Consider the following 16,564-nt stretch of genomic DNA (forward strand, 5'->3'; position numbering starts at 1 on the left):
GCTGGGAGTGAAGAGCAGGGAGCGGGATCAAAGGCAGCCTTTGTCATTTCCTAGAGACGGTGGCAAGAAAGAGGAGCAGCAGTAAAGCCAGGTGATGGTGATGGTGGTCAGAAAGAGGGACCGATGGGGAGAGGGAAAGAATACAAGAGAAATGCGTCATCCCTGTGGCTCTGGTCTGCTCTCCAAGACCAAGGGGACCTTCTGAGGGACGGATAGGACTTTACAGGCAGCTAGGGGGCAGACCTTGGGAGGCAGCCCCAGCTGGGAGGCTGTTGCCCTTGTTTTCATTTGGCTAGCCGTGTTGCTAATGCTGGAATAGGCCCCCCTTCGGACCTGCCTCTCTCTCCCCTACCCGCTTCCCTTCTCTCTGCTTTATTGGGCTTCGGTTCCCCTGCTGTCACCATCCAGTGTCCCAGTCACCCAGATCTGAAAGTGGGGAATGACTGGGAGGGGGGATGCCAAACAAGCCGGGCACGGGACACAGTGTCACCGGAGGCTTACAGGACCCCCTATCTCCCTGTGCCGCACTCCCCCCCACCCCGCCCCACTACCCAGAGCTGGTCAGAGCATCACTGTGCTGCTCTGACTTTCCCCAAGGGGGCTGAAGCAGGAGCAGGTGGATTGGAGAGGAGCACAGGAGCCCAAGATGTGCAGGACAGACAGACGAGGCAGAGGAGTGTAAAGTCCAAAAGGCAGTTGCCTTCCCGCCTCCCTAGGGCAAGGGGCTAGGCCCCAGGGTTGTCCTCTGACAAGGCCTCGTCATGGAAGGGGCGGGTCCGCAGCGAGTCCCCGCGGCTCTCCCCTCCCAGGTGATCCAGCAGGCGCTGCACAGGCAGCCCAGCACGGCGGCTCAGTACCTGCAGCAGATGTACGCGGCCCAGCAGCAGCACCTCATGCTGCAGACGGCAGCGCTCCAGCAGCAGCACCTCAGCAGCGCCCAGCTCCAGAGCCTGGCGGCTGTGCAGCAGGTGAGAGCGGGCCTGGCGGGTGGCAGAAGCGAGAGGGAGGGGGAGCAGGTGCCGCACGCGCTTCCCCGGGCCTTCTCTTCCCCTGGCGAGTGGACAGGATGGTCATGCTCCTTTGCCCAAGAGAGGGTCCGGCACCTTCCCCAAGTTCACCCAGGCCCGTGAGTGCAGGGGTAGAACTCTCTGGCCGCAGGTAGAAGGGCTGGGGGGACCCCTCCTCCCCGCACCACCACACCACCGGGAGGGGCCGAGGGTCCACGGGGTTGTTCACAAGAGAAGGCCGTGGCCCACCCAGCTTCCTGTCTGTCCTTGGTGGCTGAGAGGAACTCATTCATTCATTCATTCCTTCATTCATTCAACAAAAGTTTTATGCAGCTACCACAGTCCATGTCAGACACTGAATACTGTGCACCCCGTCTTCTCAGAGCTTAAAGCGGGGTGACAGCAAGTAAACAGAACCCCAGAGAGACCAGGAAACAGAATACCTAAGTCTCCGAGTTGTGATAAGCACTCCGAAAGAGGAGCAGCTCGCTCTGACTGAAGAACAAGGAGGTGCCCTGGATTGGGTGGCCAGGGAAGGCCCGTCTGCTGGGTGATGGGAAGCTGACCCTGGAAGAGTGAGAAGCCAGCCACGGGGAGGGGGGAAGGTTGGATGTGCCAGACAGCACGTGCACGACTCTCTGGCGGAGTCCGGGAGCCCGATCTGATAGAGCCGGGTGGAGCAGAGGGCTTCAGAGACCTAGGAAGATGGGTAACAGTGATAGCTAACGATTTGAGTGCTTATGTTAAATGCTTTGCCTCGTTTAATCCTTTCCGCAATGCCACAAGGTAGATTCTGTTATTATCCCCACTTTATAAAGAGGAAACTGAGGCCCGTGCTTAAGGTCACACACAGATGAGGTAGAATGGGGGTTTGACCCTAGGCGTTTGACAACTGACCGCTGTCCTATAGTACTTCCTAAAGTCCTTCCTTTGAGAGCTCGGGGACTGATTGGGGGAGATCTGGGACTCTAGCGATACAAACTGTTCTTTTCTAGGCAAGCCTGGTGGCCAACAGACAAGGGAGCACTTCAGGCAGCAATGTGTCTGCACAGGCCCCAGCCCAGTCATCCTCGGTGAGTAGGTTGGGGAGCCGCAGGTAGAGCCCATAGCTCTGGGACCAGGTCCTTCCTCCTTGCCCCAGATGCTTGAAGGCTCCCAGCCCCAGGTGGTAAATCCCTAGCCGTGTGCAGTCATGGCTGGAATCTATTACTCTTGCCAGAAAAAGAAGCATTTGCCTCTTTCTAACCCTTCGGTAAGTCTCTGTCCTCTTTCATGCCGGTGTCCAGGCTCTGTGTTTACAGTTCAGTCTCTCCCCCGTTGGACCCCCTGCAGCTCCACATGTAGGCCAGAGATGGGGCAGTGCTGAGGGGCCCAGGGACCAGAGATGGTCCTAGAGAAGGCCGAATCCACCAAGGAACAGAAGACGGGGAAAGAAATGGATGAGGGAGGCACAGAGGTTACCAACAGAACTTCCTGTTTCCCACTGTGTGTGTCTCTCCCATCAGATCAATCTGGCAGCCTCCCCAGCAGCGGCCCAGCTCATCAACCGGGCACAGAGTGTCAACTCAGCGACAGCCTCAGGCATCGCCCAGCAGGCCGTGCTCTTGGGTAACACGTCTTCTCCGGCCCTGACTGCAAGCCAAGCGCAGATGTATCTAAGGGCACAGATGGTGAGTACCCAGCCTGGGCCAGGGCTCAGGTGGGCTGGAAGGACAAAGGCAGACAAGTTGGGAACTAGGAGGCTAGAGAGGTGGGTGGGAAGGAGCACCAAGGGACAGGCAGCAAGAGGTAAGGGGTGGAATAAATAAGAGGGCGCCTGGAAGGCTGAGTGGGAGCTTTGGTACAGGCTCAGTGACCCAAGGACAGGTGGGGTTCCCGGCTGAAATAGAGAAGGTTGCCCATGATGCCTCCTTTCCTTCCCTAATTGTCTTCTTCTTCTCAGAAACTGCTCCCCCAAATTAATTAGGGTAGAAAATGCAGGGGCTCATGCCCAGATGGCCAGTACACTTGGTCACTTAAGATAAGCAAACGCACAGACATCCAGGTACTGTACAGAAATGGGGTCTTGGCCCCTGTGGCCATCCTTGTAGGGACTGGCCACCGCTAGCTCAAGAGCCAAAGGTGTATTCCAGCCCAAGTCATGAAAGTGGCATTCAGCTCCAGGACATGCTGCTGCCTCCACTGCTCTCCCACCTGGGACCCCATGCCCATCAGGTCACTCTATCACTCATTAATTCAGCTTGTTTGAATGTGTAGAATGTGCTCAGGACGGTATCAGCCCTGGACGTGCATACCTAGAATCTGTCCTTTATACCTGTCCCTAAGGGATGCAAAGGTCCTTAGGAACCTTATGGGTTCCTCACATTTAGAAGAATTTCCAGGGAAAACAGCAGCATGCTCCCCAGGAGGCGATACCTTCCAGCTCTGTGTTGGGCTCAGATCACAGACTCTGATCTCGTGTCTCCCATCCTGAAGATTTCTCCCTTCAGCTCCTTGACATGCCCTCGTGAAGACAATACAGTCCTACCTGCGCCCCCCCTCCCACCTCCACCACCACTACCACTTTGCTTCTGTGACCAGAACTTGACGCTTGGAGCTTTTCTGGTCCTGACCTAGCACTTCCTTTCTTGACTCTGAGTTCATTGTTTGTGGACGTTCCATTCCCAGGGAATAGCTTCATAGACACACAGTATACGGAACAACCTTCTACTTCCTAGGGAACGGGACGGCCGCAGTGTGACACTGCCCAAACCTGCCCTTGTCTTCAGTTTACTCATTCCCTTGTCCTCCTCACCTGCCCCAGCTGGAGTCCTGAAGCCTGTCTGCCTCCCTCCCCAAAGCAGGGCACGCAGGCACAGAGGAGTAGACATCGACATGCCTCTCGGAGGTCTGGGGAAAGCAGCCTGTGGGACACCAGCACGTCCACATGGGCACCAAGCTAGGCTCGCGGGGTGGAAGTGTCATTCAGAGAGCACCAGGTAGCCTGTACCCCATGGAAGGAGAGGCAGACATGAGTATGGCTCTGGGCGCCCTGGTTCCTCTACCACTGTTGTCCCTGCACACCCCCTACCAGAATCTAAATTTGGCTACAGACTGAGAAAAGAACACATCTAATTTGATCCCTCGTGCAGGGGAGTCCTGTTCTGGCCCAGACGTGGAGTCAGGAGTGGGTTAGACCTGGAAAGAGGTCCTAGGGCATCTGTGTGCGCCCTAAGTCCCTGCTCCCCAGGATGCTGTGGAGAGAATGACTTCAGGGTGTCCCGGGAATGTCGGCCCCTCTAGGATGAGCTCCTCATGAGCCGCTCCAGAGGCTTCTGGAGTAAACCCGACCTGCATCCCCAGACTGGCTCTCCTCCACCCTCCCCTTCACTGCCCAGCCTGGATCAGGACTCTACAAGCCTCTTGAGACTTTCAGGTGGCCCCCTTTGGACTCTTTCCCTCTCCTGCCTCCCTGTTTCCCCATATCTGCTCCCTGGCTGAACCGTCCTGTCCTGTGGCTGAGCCCACATTGGGCAGGTAAAAGGCGCCTCGTTTCCTGTGATTCCAGGCCCAGCCAGGTAACCTGGTGCAGGTAGCTAGGAGCCTAGGCGGCACTGTTCCTTTGTCCCCTCAGCTCATCTTCACGCCCACGGCCACCGTCGCTACTGTGCAGCCTGAGCTCGGCACTGGCTCCCCCGCCCGGCCCCCCACCCCCGCCCAGGTGAGGATTCCATGCTGGTGGGAGGGCAGGGGGGTGGGCACCTCCGTAGAGGGGTACTGAGACTGGGTATGGGCACAAGGCCTGGAGGAGCTTGGACTCTGGAAAGGTTGGGATCTTCTAGGAAAGCCGGGGGGAGACAGGACATCCCGATGCTCCCAGACTTACTCTACTCCTTAATGAATTCCCTGTTGAGAAGGCCTCAGCCACCCTTGGCTCTGTTCTATTCCCTCACAAACATAGATCAGGAGTCAGAGCACAGCATACTGAGGCAAACATGGCTGCCAGTAATGGGTGGTCATTGCTAGCTTTCTACCTGACACCCTCCCCAGTATATCTTCTGCGTTGCTTTTCAAGTGGAAAATCCCACTCTGGTTATACACGCTAGCACCTCTAGTTTGGGGGAAGATGGCATGGAAGAGGGAGCAAAGATAAGTCCTGGGTCCCCACCTTCTGCTGGGAGCACACAGATACTGCTGTGGCTGTAAAGATTCTATGGGCAGTGGGGCAGAACCCCCCACCCCCACCCCAGCTACAGAATTGGAGAGCGCTTGGTAGCCGAGATCATCAGATTTGTCAGAGCAAGTCTGGCACAGCCTCCGTGCGTCCAGCAGAGGGCACCAGGGGCCAGGTTGAGTAAGCGCACGAATCCTGGCGTAAACCTTATTTATTCTGAGGACAAGATAATCCTTTGCCTGGTGGCTGTGCTGGTCAATTAACTTTCACTTTTGCCCTGGCCTTTTTGAGTGTGGGAAGCCCCATGCCCCGCTGTAGCTGGGAATTCTTTCTAAATGCAATGCATCCCATCCTGATAGTTTGGGGGAGGAGAGGAGGTAACAAGGGAGAGAGAGCCCGCCCCAGCCTAGACAGTCATCCCTTCTCAGAATTCCATTTCTTCTGCCGGTGGATGCAATCACTAGCACTCTTTCTTGTCCCCTTTAGAAACTCTACCTGCTCCTGGTTCCTTTTTCAGCCCCTAACTCATTTTCTCTCTTTCTCTCCGATTTTGCAACCCACTATCCTGTATAGCCATTCCTAGGTCCCTCCCTAACTCCTTCCCTATCTTAACTGTGTATTGCCGTTGCTCCTACCCACCTTCTCTGGACTCCTATAGACCCCTCTTTTCCAGGTACAGAACTTGACCCTCCGAACACAGCAGACACCAGCTGCAGCAGCCTCGGGCCCTACCCCCACTCAGCCTGTCCTGCCCAGCTTGGCCCTGAAACCCACGCCAGGTGGTAGCCAGCCTCTGCCTACCCCGTCACAAGGCAGAAACACCGCTCAGGGTTCCCCCGCAGGTGCCAAGCCTGGCATAAGTGACAGTGTGATGGAGCCACTCAAGAAAGGAGATGGTAACAACGGTGTGCCAGGGAGCATGGAGGGCCGGGCTGGGCTCAGTCGGATGGTGCCCGCTGTGGCTACCCACCCCCTCGTCGCACCAGGTAAGGGCTCCAGGAACAAGGATCCTATCCCTGAAAACTCAGGAGCACTATGGGGTAGGGGAAAACTTCCAAACGTTCCTTTTTCCCATGGACGTGCTAAGATACCAGCCCCATGTCTCTCTTGCCTCTTCCAATCTTGAGAAGTTCACCGGTTCCTGGTTCTGTACCAGGCCTCCTTCTAGCTTGAGAGAAGGAAGCCACATCATTTGGAATAAATGAGTCCTTCGCGATGGGCTTGAAGGTGGTGAATCTCGGAGCACACAATCATAGCTCTCAGCCGTGAGAGAGCGGAGGTTGGCAGCCAGACTATTTTGAAATTCTCTAAGTGTCAGCAAAAAGGACAGGGGCCAGCCAGATGCACGTAAGAACCACTCAGGGAGATGAGGAAGTGTGGGAAGTTGATTTTCTCATCATTCAACAGACATTTGTTGACTAATCTCTGCCAGTTACGTTGCCAGTTCTGGACGTGCAGAGATAAATGAGACTCAGGCCCTGCCCTCCAGGGAGGGCCCTGTCTGGGTGGTAGACGAGTGCCATGAAGTACAGTGTGGTAAGCGCCGTCATATACGTGAGCTCTGGATACGCGGGAGCACAGGGGAGCCATCTAGCTCTGGGGAGGGGATCCCAAAAGGCTTGCCAATGAGGGCGACACTTGAGAAAAAAAAAAAAAAAATCTAGAAGATTAAAAAACAACAACAACAAAAACCAGATTACTTGTGAGGCAGAATCTGTGGGGGGTTGGGGGATGACTCAGCATTCCCTGAGGCTAGACCTCTCTCCCTGCCTGCTAACAGACTCCCAGCCTTGCCTACCGTAGGCAGTCTTTCTTTAGAAAAGCTGCAGAGAGGGGCACCTGGGGGGCTCAGTCGGTTAAGCGTTAGACTTCGGCTCAGAACATGATCTTGTGGTTGTGGGTTCGAGCCCCATGTCGGGTTCTGTGCTGACGGCTCAGAGCCTGGAGCCTCCTTCGGATTCTGTGTCTCCCTCTCTCTCTGCCCCTCCCCTGCTTGCACTCTGTCTCTCTCTCTCTCAAAAATAAATAAAGATTTATTAAAAAATTTAATAAATAAATAAACATGAAAAAAATTTTTTTTAATTTTAAAAAAAAGAAAAGAAAAGCTGCAGAGAGCCTAGACTTACCAGTCTAGGGAATCAGACCAAGCTGTTAGACCATGGAAGTACATATGGTGAGAGACCACATGGCTTTGCATTAAAAAGAGAATCACCCTGGTCACACCCCTGAGGTAACCAGTGACCCTTTGTCCTCATCCAGACCACTTAACCGTCCAATCTCACCTGCATTTTTTTCTTTCTTGAGAACCTATGTATGCTGGTTACTGGATTAACCAAGATGGTCAAAATACACATCCTTACCTAAGCGAGTGTGCAGTCAAAAGGAGGGAGCCAGATATATAAGCAAATCCGTTCAATTTCATAAATTCTATTATAGAGTAAGTCCAAGGTAGGTATGGGCACACATGGCCAGCTCACTGCCGGGAGGATGGGCCAGAGATCCTGTCCCTCGGAGAAAATGGCACATGAGTCTTGAAGCATGAGTAGTTCACCCTACAGACAAAGTCGGGGGAGGTATTTAAGACAGAGGAAAGCACAAGTCCAATGTCATGATAGTGAGCAAGGCAGAATCTGAGCTAAAGTCCTTTATTTACCTTTTTGAGGTTTCAAGGACAAATGGTTGGTTAATCTCTGCCTTCTGACAGTCACTGCTAAGCTGAGGAAGGCAGCCCCCAACCAAGGCCTCACTGCCCTGTGATTCCAGATGTTTCTCACTGGCTGGCATTGCTTTCTTCAGAGGTTAGTCCAGCCTCTTCTTACAGAGAAACAAACTAGGCTCAAAGGGTAAAGCCTGGAGATCTTATAATGAGTTGACAGCAGCTTGGACTAGGGCAAGGACCCCAAATCACCACTTCACCCTTCCCATTCAAACTACAAACTCTACTTCCTGAGAACCCCATTCCCACCCAAGCCAAAATGTAGCCTCTCCCCAGATCTAAGCCAGCCCCCTAGATTCTAAGGACCCTTCAAAAGCAAGGCCAGTTCTTGAGTTCTTCCTAAAGGTGCTAGGCAACCCCGGAATCTCAAGAAAACTGGGAAGAAACGGGACCAGCACTGATAAAACATCTACTGTATACTAGATTATACACTAAGCATTTTTTTAAGTTCATTTATTTATTTTGAGAGAGAGGAAGACAGCGTGAGTGGGGGAGGGGCAGAGAGTGGGAGAGAGGATCCCAAGCAGGCTGTTCGATCTCATGAACCATGAGATCGTGATGTGAACCAAAACCAAGAGTCAGATGCTTAATCAACTGAGCCATCCAGGCACCCCCATACCCTAGGCATTTTTATGCACACCACCCCTTTTAACCTTCAAAAGAACCCAGTAAGGTAGCCATGTTTATCCATTTCGGGTAAGAAGACTAACCCAGAGAAGTTGCCCAAGAACTTACTACATAAGCCACTCAAGGTCACATAAGTAGTAAGTGGCAGAACCAGGAACCAATTCCGTGGCTGGCTTAGCCAGATTCTGCATTTTTTAAAAAATGTTTATTTATCTTTGAGAGAGACAGAAAATGAGCAAAGGAGGGGCAGAGAGAGAGGGAGACACAGAATCCGAAGCAGGCTCCAGGCTCCGAGGTGTCAGCACAGAACCCGACGTGGGGCTCGACCCCACAAACCGTGAGATCATGACCTGAGCCAAAGTTGGCCACCTAACCACTGAGCCACGTGGGCACCCCCAGATTCTGTATTCTTAATCATTAAGCCATATTTGCCTCTTTCATTTCTTATAGTAATTTGGGCCTTTCCTAGGCCTTTCCTGTACCTGATCCCAAGCTCACAGTCTGATGGTTCTAAATTCTGCAATTTACAGAGTCTAGTGGGAGGCTTTCTTCTCTTGAACCTTGTAAAGGTGAACACCAGTGAATTACAGGCTGAGGTCCAGGGCCTCAGGCATGGCCTGGGATTAGGGTTATGTGTGTATACGCAATACAGAGAGCAGTGGTTCCACAGAACTTTCCTATGGAGCAGCTGTGAGCCGTATCTAGACCACACAAATCGGTGGGCTTTGCATGGTTCCTGCCTCCTACCGGCCCCTCCCATTCTTTCTTTCTCCTTCTACCCCTTCCTCTCTGTAAGCCCTTGGTTCCACTGCCCCACCCCCACCTCCTAAATGGAAGGCAGTGGGGAGGGTTAGGATGCCCTGGATCCTCTCAGGGCCTCTGGAACAAAAAACAAGATGGAAATAATCCCTATGACCTGGTGGGGGCAGCCTGAAGCAGCACCTGCCCTGGGTCCTGGGTCCCCAGGCAGAGGTAACTTCTGGCCTCCTGCCCAGCCAACCCACTGCAAAGGAACGGAGGGATCAGAGCATGTGCGCATGCGTGTGTGTGTGTGTGTGTGTGTGTGTGTGTGTGTGTGTATGAGAGAGAGAGAGAGAGAGAGAAAAGGGGGGTGGTAGGTTTTGTTGGTTATTGGAGCATTTTCAAGCTGGCTGGCTGGTTGCCCCCAGGGAGAATAACCAGTGGAGACCTATGGTGAGGGGCAGTGGGGGATCATAGCGGAGAGGAATGTGTCCCCCTGGGGGCCGTGTCCTCCCAGAACAGGCAAATGCTATAGTCCCAGCTGGGACTGCTCCCACTGACAGCTGTTTGGGGGCAGAGCCCCTCCCCCATGGCTCCCTGCTGTTCCTGCTCCTGTCACCTTGGCAACCAGCTTCTTTAGGATCTGCAAATAGAAAAGGTCCCTTATGCCCTGAAAAGGGGTGGGTTGGTAGGTGGGGGGAGGGGAGTAAGGGGTGGAGAGCAGAGCCTAAGAGGTTGGGCTTTCTCGGAAATTCAAGGATGGAACCAGGGAGGGCAGAAGTGGGGCAGGCGGCAAGGTCCAGTAGGCCTGGCCTCCAGGGAAACCGAGTCCTGAGGGAGCTGGCCCACAGCAACTCACAGTAGGCTTGGTTCTTGGAGTCCTCATTCTAGGGGATAAACCCAGGACCTTGGGTGCACACTCAGGCCCAAAGGTGAGGAGAAAGTTGCTGACCAGGAGATAGATGCTGTGAAAAAAAGAGAACTGACAGATCGTGGAAAATTCTAGACCCTTTTCCCACAATTGTGCTCCAGATGCCAGGTCTTTGTTCTGTCTCCTCATCTCTCCTCAGGTCTCATCAGAGGAGAGAAAATTCTCTGCTGGGAAGGCCTGCCACATAGCGGCTTTGTTTCATCACAGAGAGGGGTTTGTGTCAGGGAATAGTGATTTCTGTCTGCAATAGGCCTGACAATGTGATGCTTGCTGATTCCAGGACTCTTGGGGACCCCATTTCTCTCCCACAGCAGCTGCCAAACTGTGAGGTAGACACTTTTACTTAGAGAATCCAATAAAAAACAAAATATACAAGTGGGCTCATTATCTAGCTGGAGTCAAAATTTGCAACAATTTGATGTTAAATATCGTGCAATCAGCCACGAAGGTCATTTCTACTATCCACTGTAGGACCAAATTTAGATTACCAAGAAGTTCCTCTTATGTCAGGAGAAAAAATCTCGAGGGTATCAGTGGAGGAGTTTTATAGTTTGCTTAACATACCTCATTGTGGGTGTGCACACATGTGCACGCTCACGTGTGTGTGTGGTAAGAGACAGAGACAGAGAGACAGAGACAGAGGAAGAGAGTACCAGCTGTGATACACAAAGGGCCTTGGAACTGTTGAGCCTTCCTTCTTTCCTGAAATCCTTCACCCCTAGGCTCCCGTCTGATTACTTCCATGGATTGTTGCCAGCAAATAGTAATACTTACCAGCTAATGAACAACGGTGTCCCAGGCACTGTACGAAATACCTCACCTACATACCTCATTTAATCCTAACGGTGATTATTCCATTCCCCAGATGAACAAGATATGGCTCAGAAAGACTAATTAACTGTCGTCCCCAAATAGTTTCTCTCTGTCTCTTTAATTGTTGAGTTCAGCTCAATAAATACTCATTTAGCACCTATTATGTGCCAAACATAATGCTAACCATATGGGAGTTGCAGAGATGAACAAGAGTTTAAATTCTAATTGGGGTTGTGGAAATCTGAGCTGTGCCTGAAAAATGGGTAAGTTTCAAGAAGGGAACAGAAGGAGGATGATCTCAGCTGGCACTGGCAGGCACCTAAGCCCAGAATGGCCGCGTGTGCTTGTGACCATCTGTGCGTGTAGGTGGGGCCTGCCCCTCCCTCCTTTTCCCTTGCCCCACTGCCATTAGCTGTGGGACTCCCAAAAGACTCAGCCCTGTCCTCCTGGTGTTTTACTCCAACACTTACCCCCTCAAGGAGCTTGTCTGTTCTTACATTTCAGACACCTACCACCTGTCTGCAGGTGACTTCTCAGTACGGTCCATCCCTGTCTTTCTTCCCCCTCCCTATAGAGTTCCTATCTACAGGATATTCCCCCTTGGATATCACCCCACCTGCATACACAGCTTTAAAATTGACAGAATTCGTAAACAAAACAAAAGCAAAAACCTGGATGTCTTCCTCTTCAGGAGGATCCCCTTTCCCAGTTTCCCGGCCCCCACCCATAGCCGTGAGCTACTCTTATACCCCAGGCTCACGGTCTCAGGGTTATATTGACTTCATTTTCTTCTGCCGCAGAGGCAGAGTGTTATAATGGGAAAAGCATGGGCTTCAGAGTTAGATCTGGTTTCAGACCCCAGCTTCCCCACTTACTAGTTTTATGACCATCATCAAGTTACTTAATCTCTGTAAACCTCAATTTCCTCACCTATAAAACAAAGATGACTGCACTTCCCACAGGCTGTAAAGATGAGTGCAGTGGGCTGCAGAGGTGACCAGCACAGAGTAGGCTCACGACAGATAGGAGCTCCCTTTCCCCCTCAGTCCCACCTTCCATCACCACCCAGCTCATCACCAGGCGTTGATGATCCTTCCTCTGTATTGGCTCCCTGCTTCACTCCAGGCCTGCTGCCTGTAAAAGGCTCAACTGATGGTCAGGAATCCCTACCCACAGCTGCTAGAATCATCTTCCTCAGAGACTGTTATTTCTTTCTTGTTCAGAAACCTTCACTGTGTCTTTGTTTCCTACTTTATCCATTGCAATGCCTAGCCTGTAGGAGGGACACGATAAATAGCATGTTAATGACTTCTGATAAGACTGACTCTGACTCCATGGGGGCCGGCAAGACCCTCCCCACATTGCCTGATGAACCACTCTAATCGCTCATGGCTTCCTTACACGGATCTCCTGCCTCCTCTCCCCCACTCCTACCCTTTTGTGACTCACTTGACCTGTCACGTGCCTTTTACCTCCCTGCCTTCTGGTATAACACTCCCTCGTCATTGGCCTTCCCTCCAAGATTACCTCCAAAGGTCTGAGCAGCCTCCAACCACTATTCCAAGGCCAAGGCTTGCCATTTTCCTAGGTGCCTACTGACTTGAATTATTCACTTGCCCATCAGCATTTTTGAGTGTTTGTTGTGTGTAAGGCGCCGTGCCTCATTTGTCAAGTAAAGTCAGTTTTCCCTTAACGCACTGCATTGCAGAAGCCAAGTGGAAACCAGTCTCAGTTCTTGCTTGTAAAATGGGAACACTGCCCGTTTGCTTCATAGCCTCATTGTTATGAAGACATGAGATTCAGATTACAAAAATGCCTGGAGAGGTTCAAAGCAACATGCAAATAGCAGATCGTACTTGAAGAATAGCTTCCATCTGATAAGCATCTACTAGGTCTGAGCAAAAGCAGTAGACCTTTTTGTAATTCAAACATAATATTCCAGGGCACATGGGTGACTCAGTCGGTTGAGCGTCCGGCTCTTGGTTTAGGCTCAGGTCATGATTTCACGGTGCGTGAGTTCGGGCACTGTATTGGGTGCCTTCGTTGACCGTGCAGAGCCGGCTTGGGATTCTCTCTCTGTATCTCTCTCTCTGCCCCTTCCCTGCTCACTCATTCTCTCCCTCTCTCTCTCTGCCTCTCCCTTGCTTGTGCTCCCTCTCACTCTCTCAAAATAAATAAACTTTAAAAAGAAACTTAAGATTCCATGTGATGCTAACATCTACTCTATGTGGTATATATTACCACTTACAGAACAGGAAATCAAGATGCAGGGAGGTTAAGCAATCTAAGGTTGCACAGTCTCCAGGTGGCAGAACCAAGATGCAAACCCAGATCTGACTCTAAAATCCACACCGTTAGCCAGGTACCCTGTACTGCCATCCCTCTGCCAAGGGTCGGGTCGGGGCAGAGATGCAGCAACCAGTTTCTTTATTAATGTTCCAAGCGGCCTTATAAGGAATTCTGCTCACAGAGGATATTTGGTAGTTTTGCCAGACGCTGCAGAGCGGGCCGAAAGACATCAAGGCACAGGCAGGCCACCAGAGAGTGCCCCAGCAGTTGGCAGTCCTGTTTTTATAACCTAGTTTCTTCTTACAGGGAAACTTCCCTTAGTCTCCACTTTCCCCCTCAGACTCCTGGTCCTCAGCACCAAGGAACCACATCAGAGAAACTTCGTGTGGCTGCAGCTTTAGGTTTCTCCAAAAGGAGCCTCCGTGTCTATCTGTGTGTGCGTGGAGCTCTGACTCTAACGTCAGCCTCAATCTCAGTTACCCTCGAGGCCTGATCCCATGAGATCTCTTCAGAGAGGAGCAGCCTCTGGCGGGTGCTAGCATAATCTAGAAGCATCCTAAAACTGCCTCCTCTTCTGGCCCCTCTTCTATAGAGGCCCTGAGTTCAGCTGTACGGGATGCCCTACAGGTGCCTGAATGCACCAGGGCATCTTAAGGCTCCGGGTCCCCCACATGCTATTCCTTTTGTCATCTTCTTAACTCTGAGTCATCTTTGTTTTTAAATTTTTTTTGAAATTTATTTATTTATTTTGAGAGAGAGCATGCGTGCCAGTTGGGTTAGGGGCAGGGAGAGAGAGGGAGTGAATCCCAGGCAGGCTCCTTACTGTCAGCGCAGAGCCTGACATGGGGCTCGAACCCACGAGCCGCGAGATCCGCGAGATCACGATCTGAGCCGAAACCAAGAGTCAGACACGTAACCGACTGAGCCACCCAGGCGGCCCTTAACTCTGAGTCATCTTAAACGTTGCTTCTGGGAAGCCTTCTCTGCTCTCCTCAAGCTGAATCCCCATTTCTGTGTTCTTGGTATCCCGTGCTTCTCTCCTATCGTCACATTTACCAAGATACGCCGAGTAAACATCTCTTTTACTAGACTATAGTGTATCCTAGGAACCATGTTTCAGCCAGCACCAAACATAGTACTTGCTTTGTAGAAGGTGCTTGCTAATGTTTGCCGAGTCAATGAATGGTTAAAAGCATCTCTTCATTTTCTAAACCGTGAAGAGTAGTGGGCAGCAAAGAATTATGTCATCCTCTCTCACAGGCATCCCTCCCTCACCCAGAGACCAGGTAACTCCAGTAACTCTAGTCCATTATAGCAGAGTCCTAGAAAAATAAGTATACAAGAAAGCCTGCAACCCATGAGGAGATGTTCAATATATTTTGGGACAAGCTTCCATATATTTTGGGACAAGAGTCTCAGCATTTCTGGGGCAGTGAGCTGTTTCTTGCATACTTGAAGCCTTGAGATCAATAGAGATTAATTATTGATGAATTCTGACAGTGGATGCAATGAAGGGGGCCTGCCCGTAATCCCTCCTGCCTGGGGGACCTTAATCCTCTTGTTGCTAACAACCAACTGGTTTGGGAGCAGTGAATTGGCCTCTTGAGATTCTAAGCAGTGTTCAAGGTTAGAGCACCAGACGGGAAGATGAGCATGGCCTAGAGTCTCTCCTTCTAGCTTACATTTGACCGCAGGACACGGCAGCGCAAAGCGGAGAGACCTTGGTGTAGCTCAGAGAAAGGGAAGAGTCCCCCTGGCTGTAAGTCCTCTCTCTTTCTGGGCTCTAATTTGTGGAGGCCCTGGGCCTGCCTCTCCCATGCTCCATAACAGAAAGGGCTGATGGGGCCTTCCAAACTGATGGGGCCTTCCAAAGTGGTGGTTGAGGTCCCTTGGAAGCAACCCGTTGTTCCTTAGGAGCAGTGGACTTCACAGCAGGAGGGGATAGGGGAGCCACAATGGGTGCAAGGGAGAAATGAAGCTACTGGGCATTAGGAAAAATTAAGAAAAGAAAAAAGAGACTTCTGTACCTTAACATTTCATAAACTAATATGCCCCATCCTAGCTGTAGGGGAGAGGGGCATGGCCTGCTCCAGTATCATGGCTGCAATCAGATATTACCCTCGCCACCCCACACTGAGTGGGAGGGCATGGCAGAGGGAGAAGCATTCATTGATCTTACCGTGATCACCAGCAGACGTTCGCTAAGCATCTCCAAACATCTGGAGTATCATGTCAGACAATGTGGAAGGTGAAAGACACATAAAAATCATCCAGCTAAATTAAAGCACATATCTTTAAAAAAAAAAAAAAAAAAACATTTATCTATTTTTGAGAGACAGAGCATGAGTGGGGAAAGGGCAGAGAGAGAGAGAGACATAGAATCTGAAGCAGGATCCAGGCTCTGAGCTGTCAACACAGAGCCCGACGCGGGGCTCAAACACTCGGACCGTGCAATCATGGCCTGAGCTGAAGTCAGATGCTTAACCGACTGAGCCACCCAGGTGCCCCAAAAGCACATCTCTTAAATTAAAAAAAAAAAAGAAAAGAAAAAGAAACAGAGAACATGCCTTTGACTGAAAAGGATAGTTGGATAGATAGGAAGTACACACACAAAAGAGTAAAAGTATTGCCGTTTCATTTAATCTAGGACACCACTGATTGTGAGGTGTGGCATTATTTTACTAAACTCTAAGGAGGAAAAACACTGCCATTGAACCAACAGCAACCGCGATACGCATGCCAATTTAAGGGATGTTATGTTAAAATGAGAAGGGGAATAAGAATCAATTTTTAAGGGGCGCCTGGGTGGCGCAGTCGGTTAAGCGTCCGACTTCAGCCAGGTCACGATCTCGCGGTCTGTGAGTTCGAGCCCCGCGTCAGGCTCTGGGCTGATGGCTCGGAGCCTGGAGCCTGTTTCCAATTCTGTGTCTCCCTCTCTCTCTGCCCCTCCCCCGTTCATGCTCTGTCTCTCTCTGTCCCAAAAATTAAAAAAAAAAAAAAAAAGAATCAATTTTTAAGAACCAAGGAAATATGTATACAAGATACTACATGTTAAATCACAAACGAATCCAAACAAACAATAAAAACTTTCAGGAATTCTGAGGGAAAACCCATAATTGAGGGTTAAGGCAAAGAGGGAGACAACAGGAGCTGAGCCTGAGCCAAAGAAGCTTAAGCCTTGGATCACTGAAGCAGAAGGAGGGCATTCCAGAAAATGGAAGCACTGAAATCAAAGCCAAGCAGGCACGTTAGGATATGACGTTTTATGGACAGCGAGTAGAGCAGTT

The 16,564-nt window shown here is 51.2% G+C and overlaps 1 protein-coding gene and 1 long non-coding RNA gene across 5 annotated transcripts in view; one reads left to right on the forward strand and one right to left on the reverse strand.

Annotated features, from left to right (window-relative positions):
• PHC2 (polyhomeotic homolog 2) overlaps positions 1-16,564 on the forward strand; it is a 114,689-nt gene that overhangs the window by 63,282 nt on the left and 34,843 nt on the right. For 2 of the 4 annotated variants that reach the window (XM_060621985.3, XM_060621984.3), the window contains exons 3-7: positions 810-968; positions 2,003-2,080; positions 2,513-2,677; positions 4,555-4,707; positions 5,834-6,146. In XM_060621985.3, coding sequence (XP_060477968.1) covers positions 810-968; positions 2,003-2,080; positions 2,513-2,677; positions 4,555-4,707; positions 5,834-6,146 — 868 coding nt within the window. The remainder of the gene's footprint in view (positions 1-809; positions 969-2,002; positions 2,081-2,512; positions 2,678-4,554; positions 4,708-5,833; positions 6,147-16,564) is intronic. The other 2 variants (XM_078452087.2, XM_078452088.2) reach the window with 2 other exon arrangements.
• On the reverse strand, positions 7,572-8,890 carry LOC132671321 (uncharacterized). Its single transcript, XR_009607044.3, has 2 exons — positions 7,814-8,890; positions 7,572-7,712 (listed from the first exon to the last, which is right to left on the reverse strand). It is a non-coding gene; the product is annotated as an uncharacterized LOC132671321 (long non-coding RNA).

The sequence above is a fragment of the Panthera onca genome, chromosome C1 (assembly GCF_046562875.1).
Source record: "Panthera onca isolate mPanOnc1 chromosome C1, mPanOnc1 haplotype 2, whole genome shotgun sequence".
Classification (NCBI taxonomy): Eukaryota; Metazoa; Chordata; class Mammalia; order Carnivora; family Felidae; genus Panthera; species Panthera onca.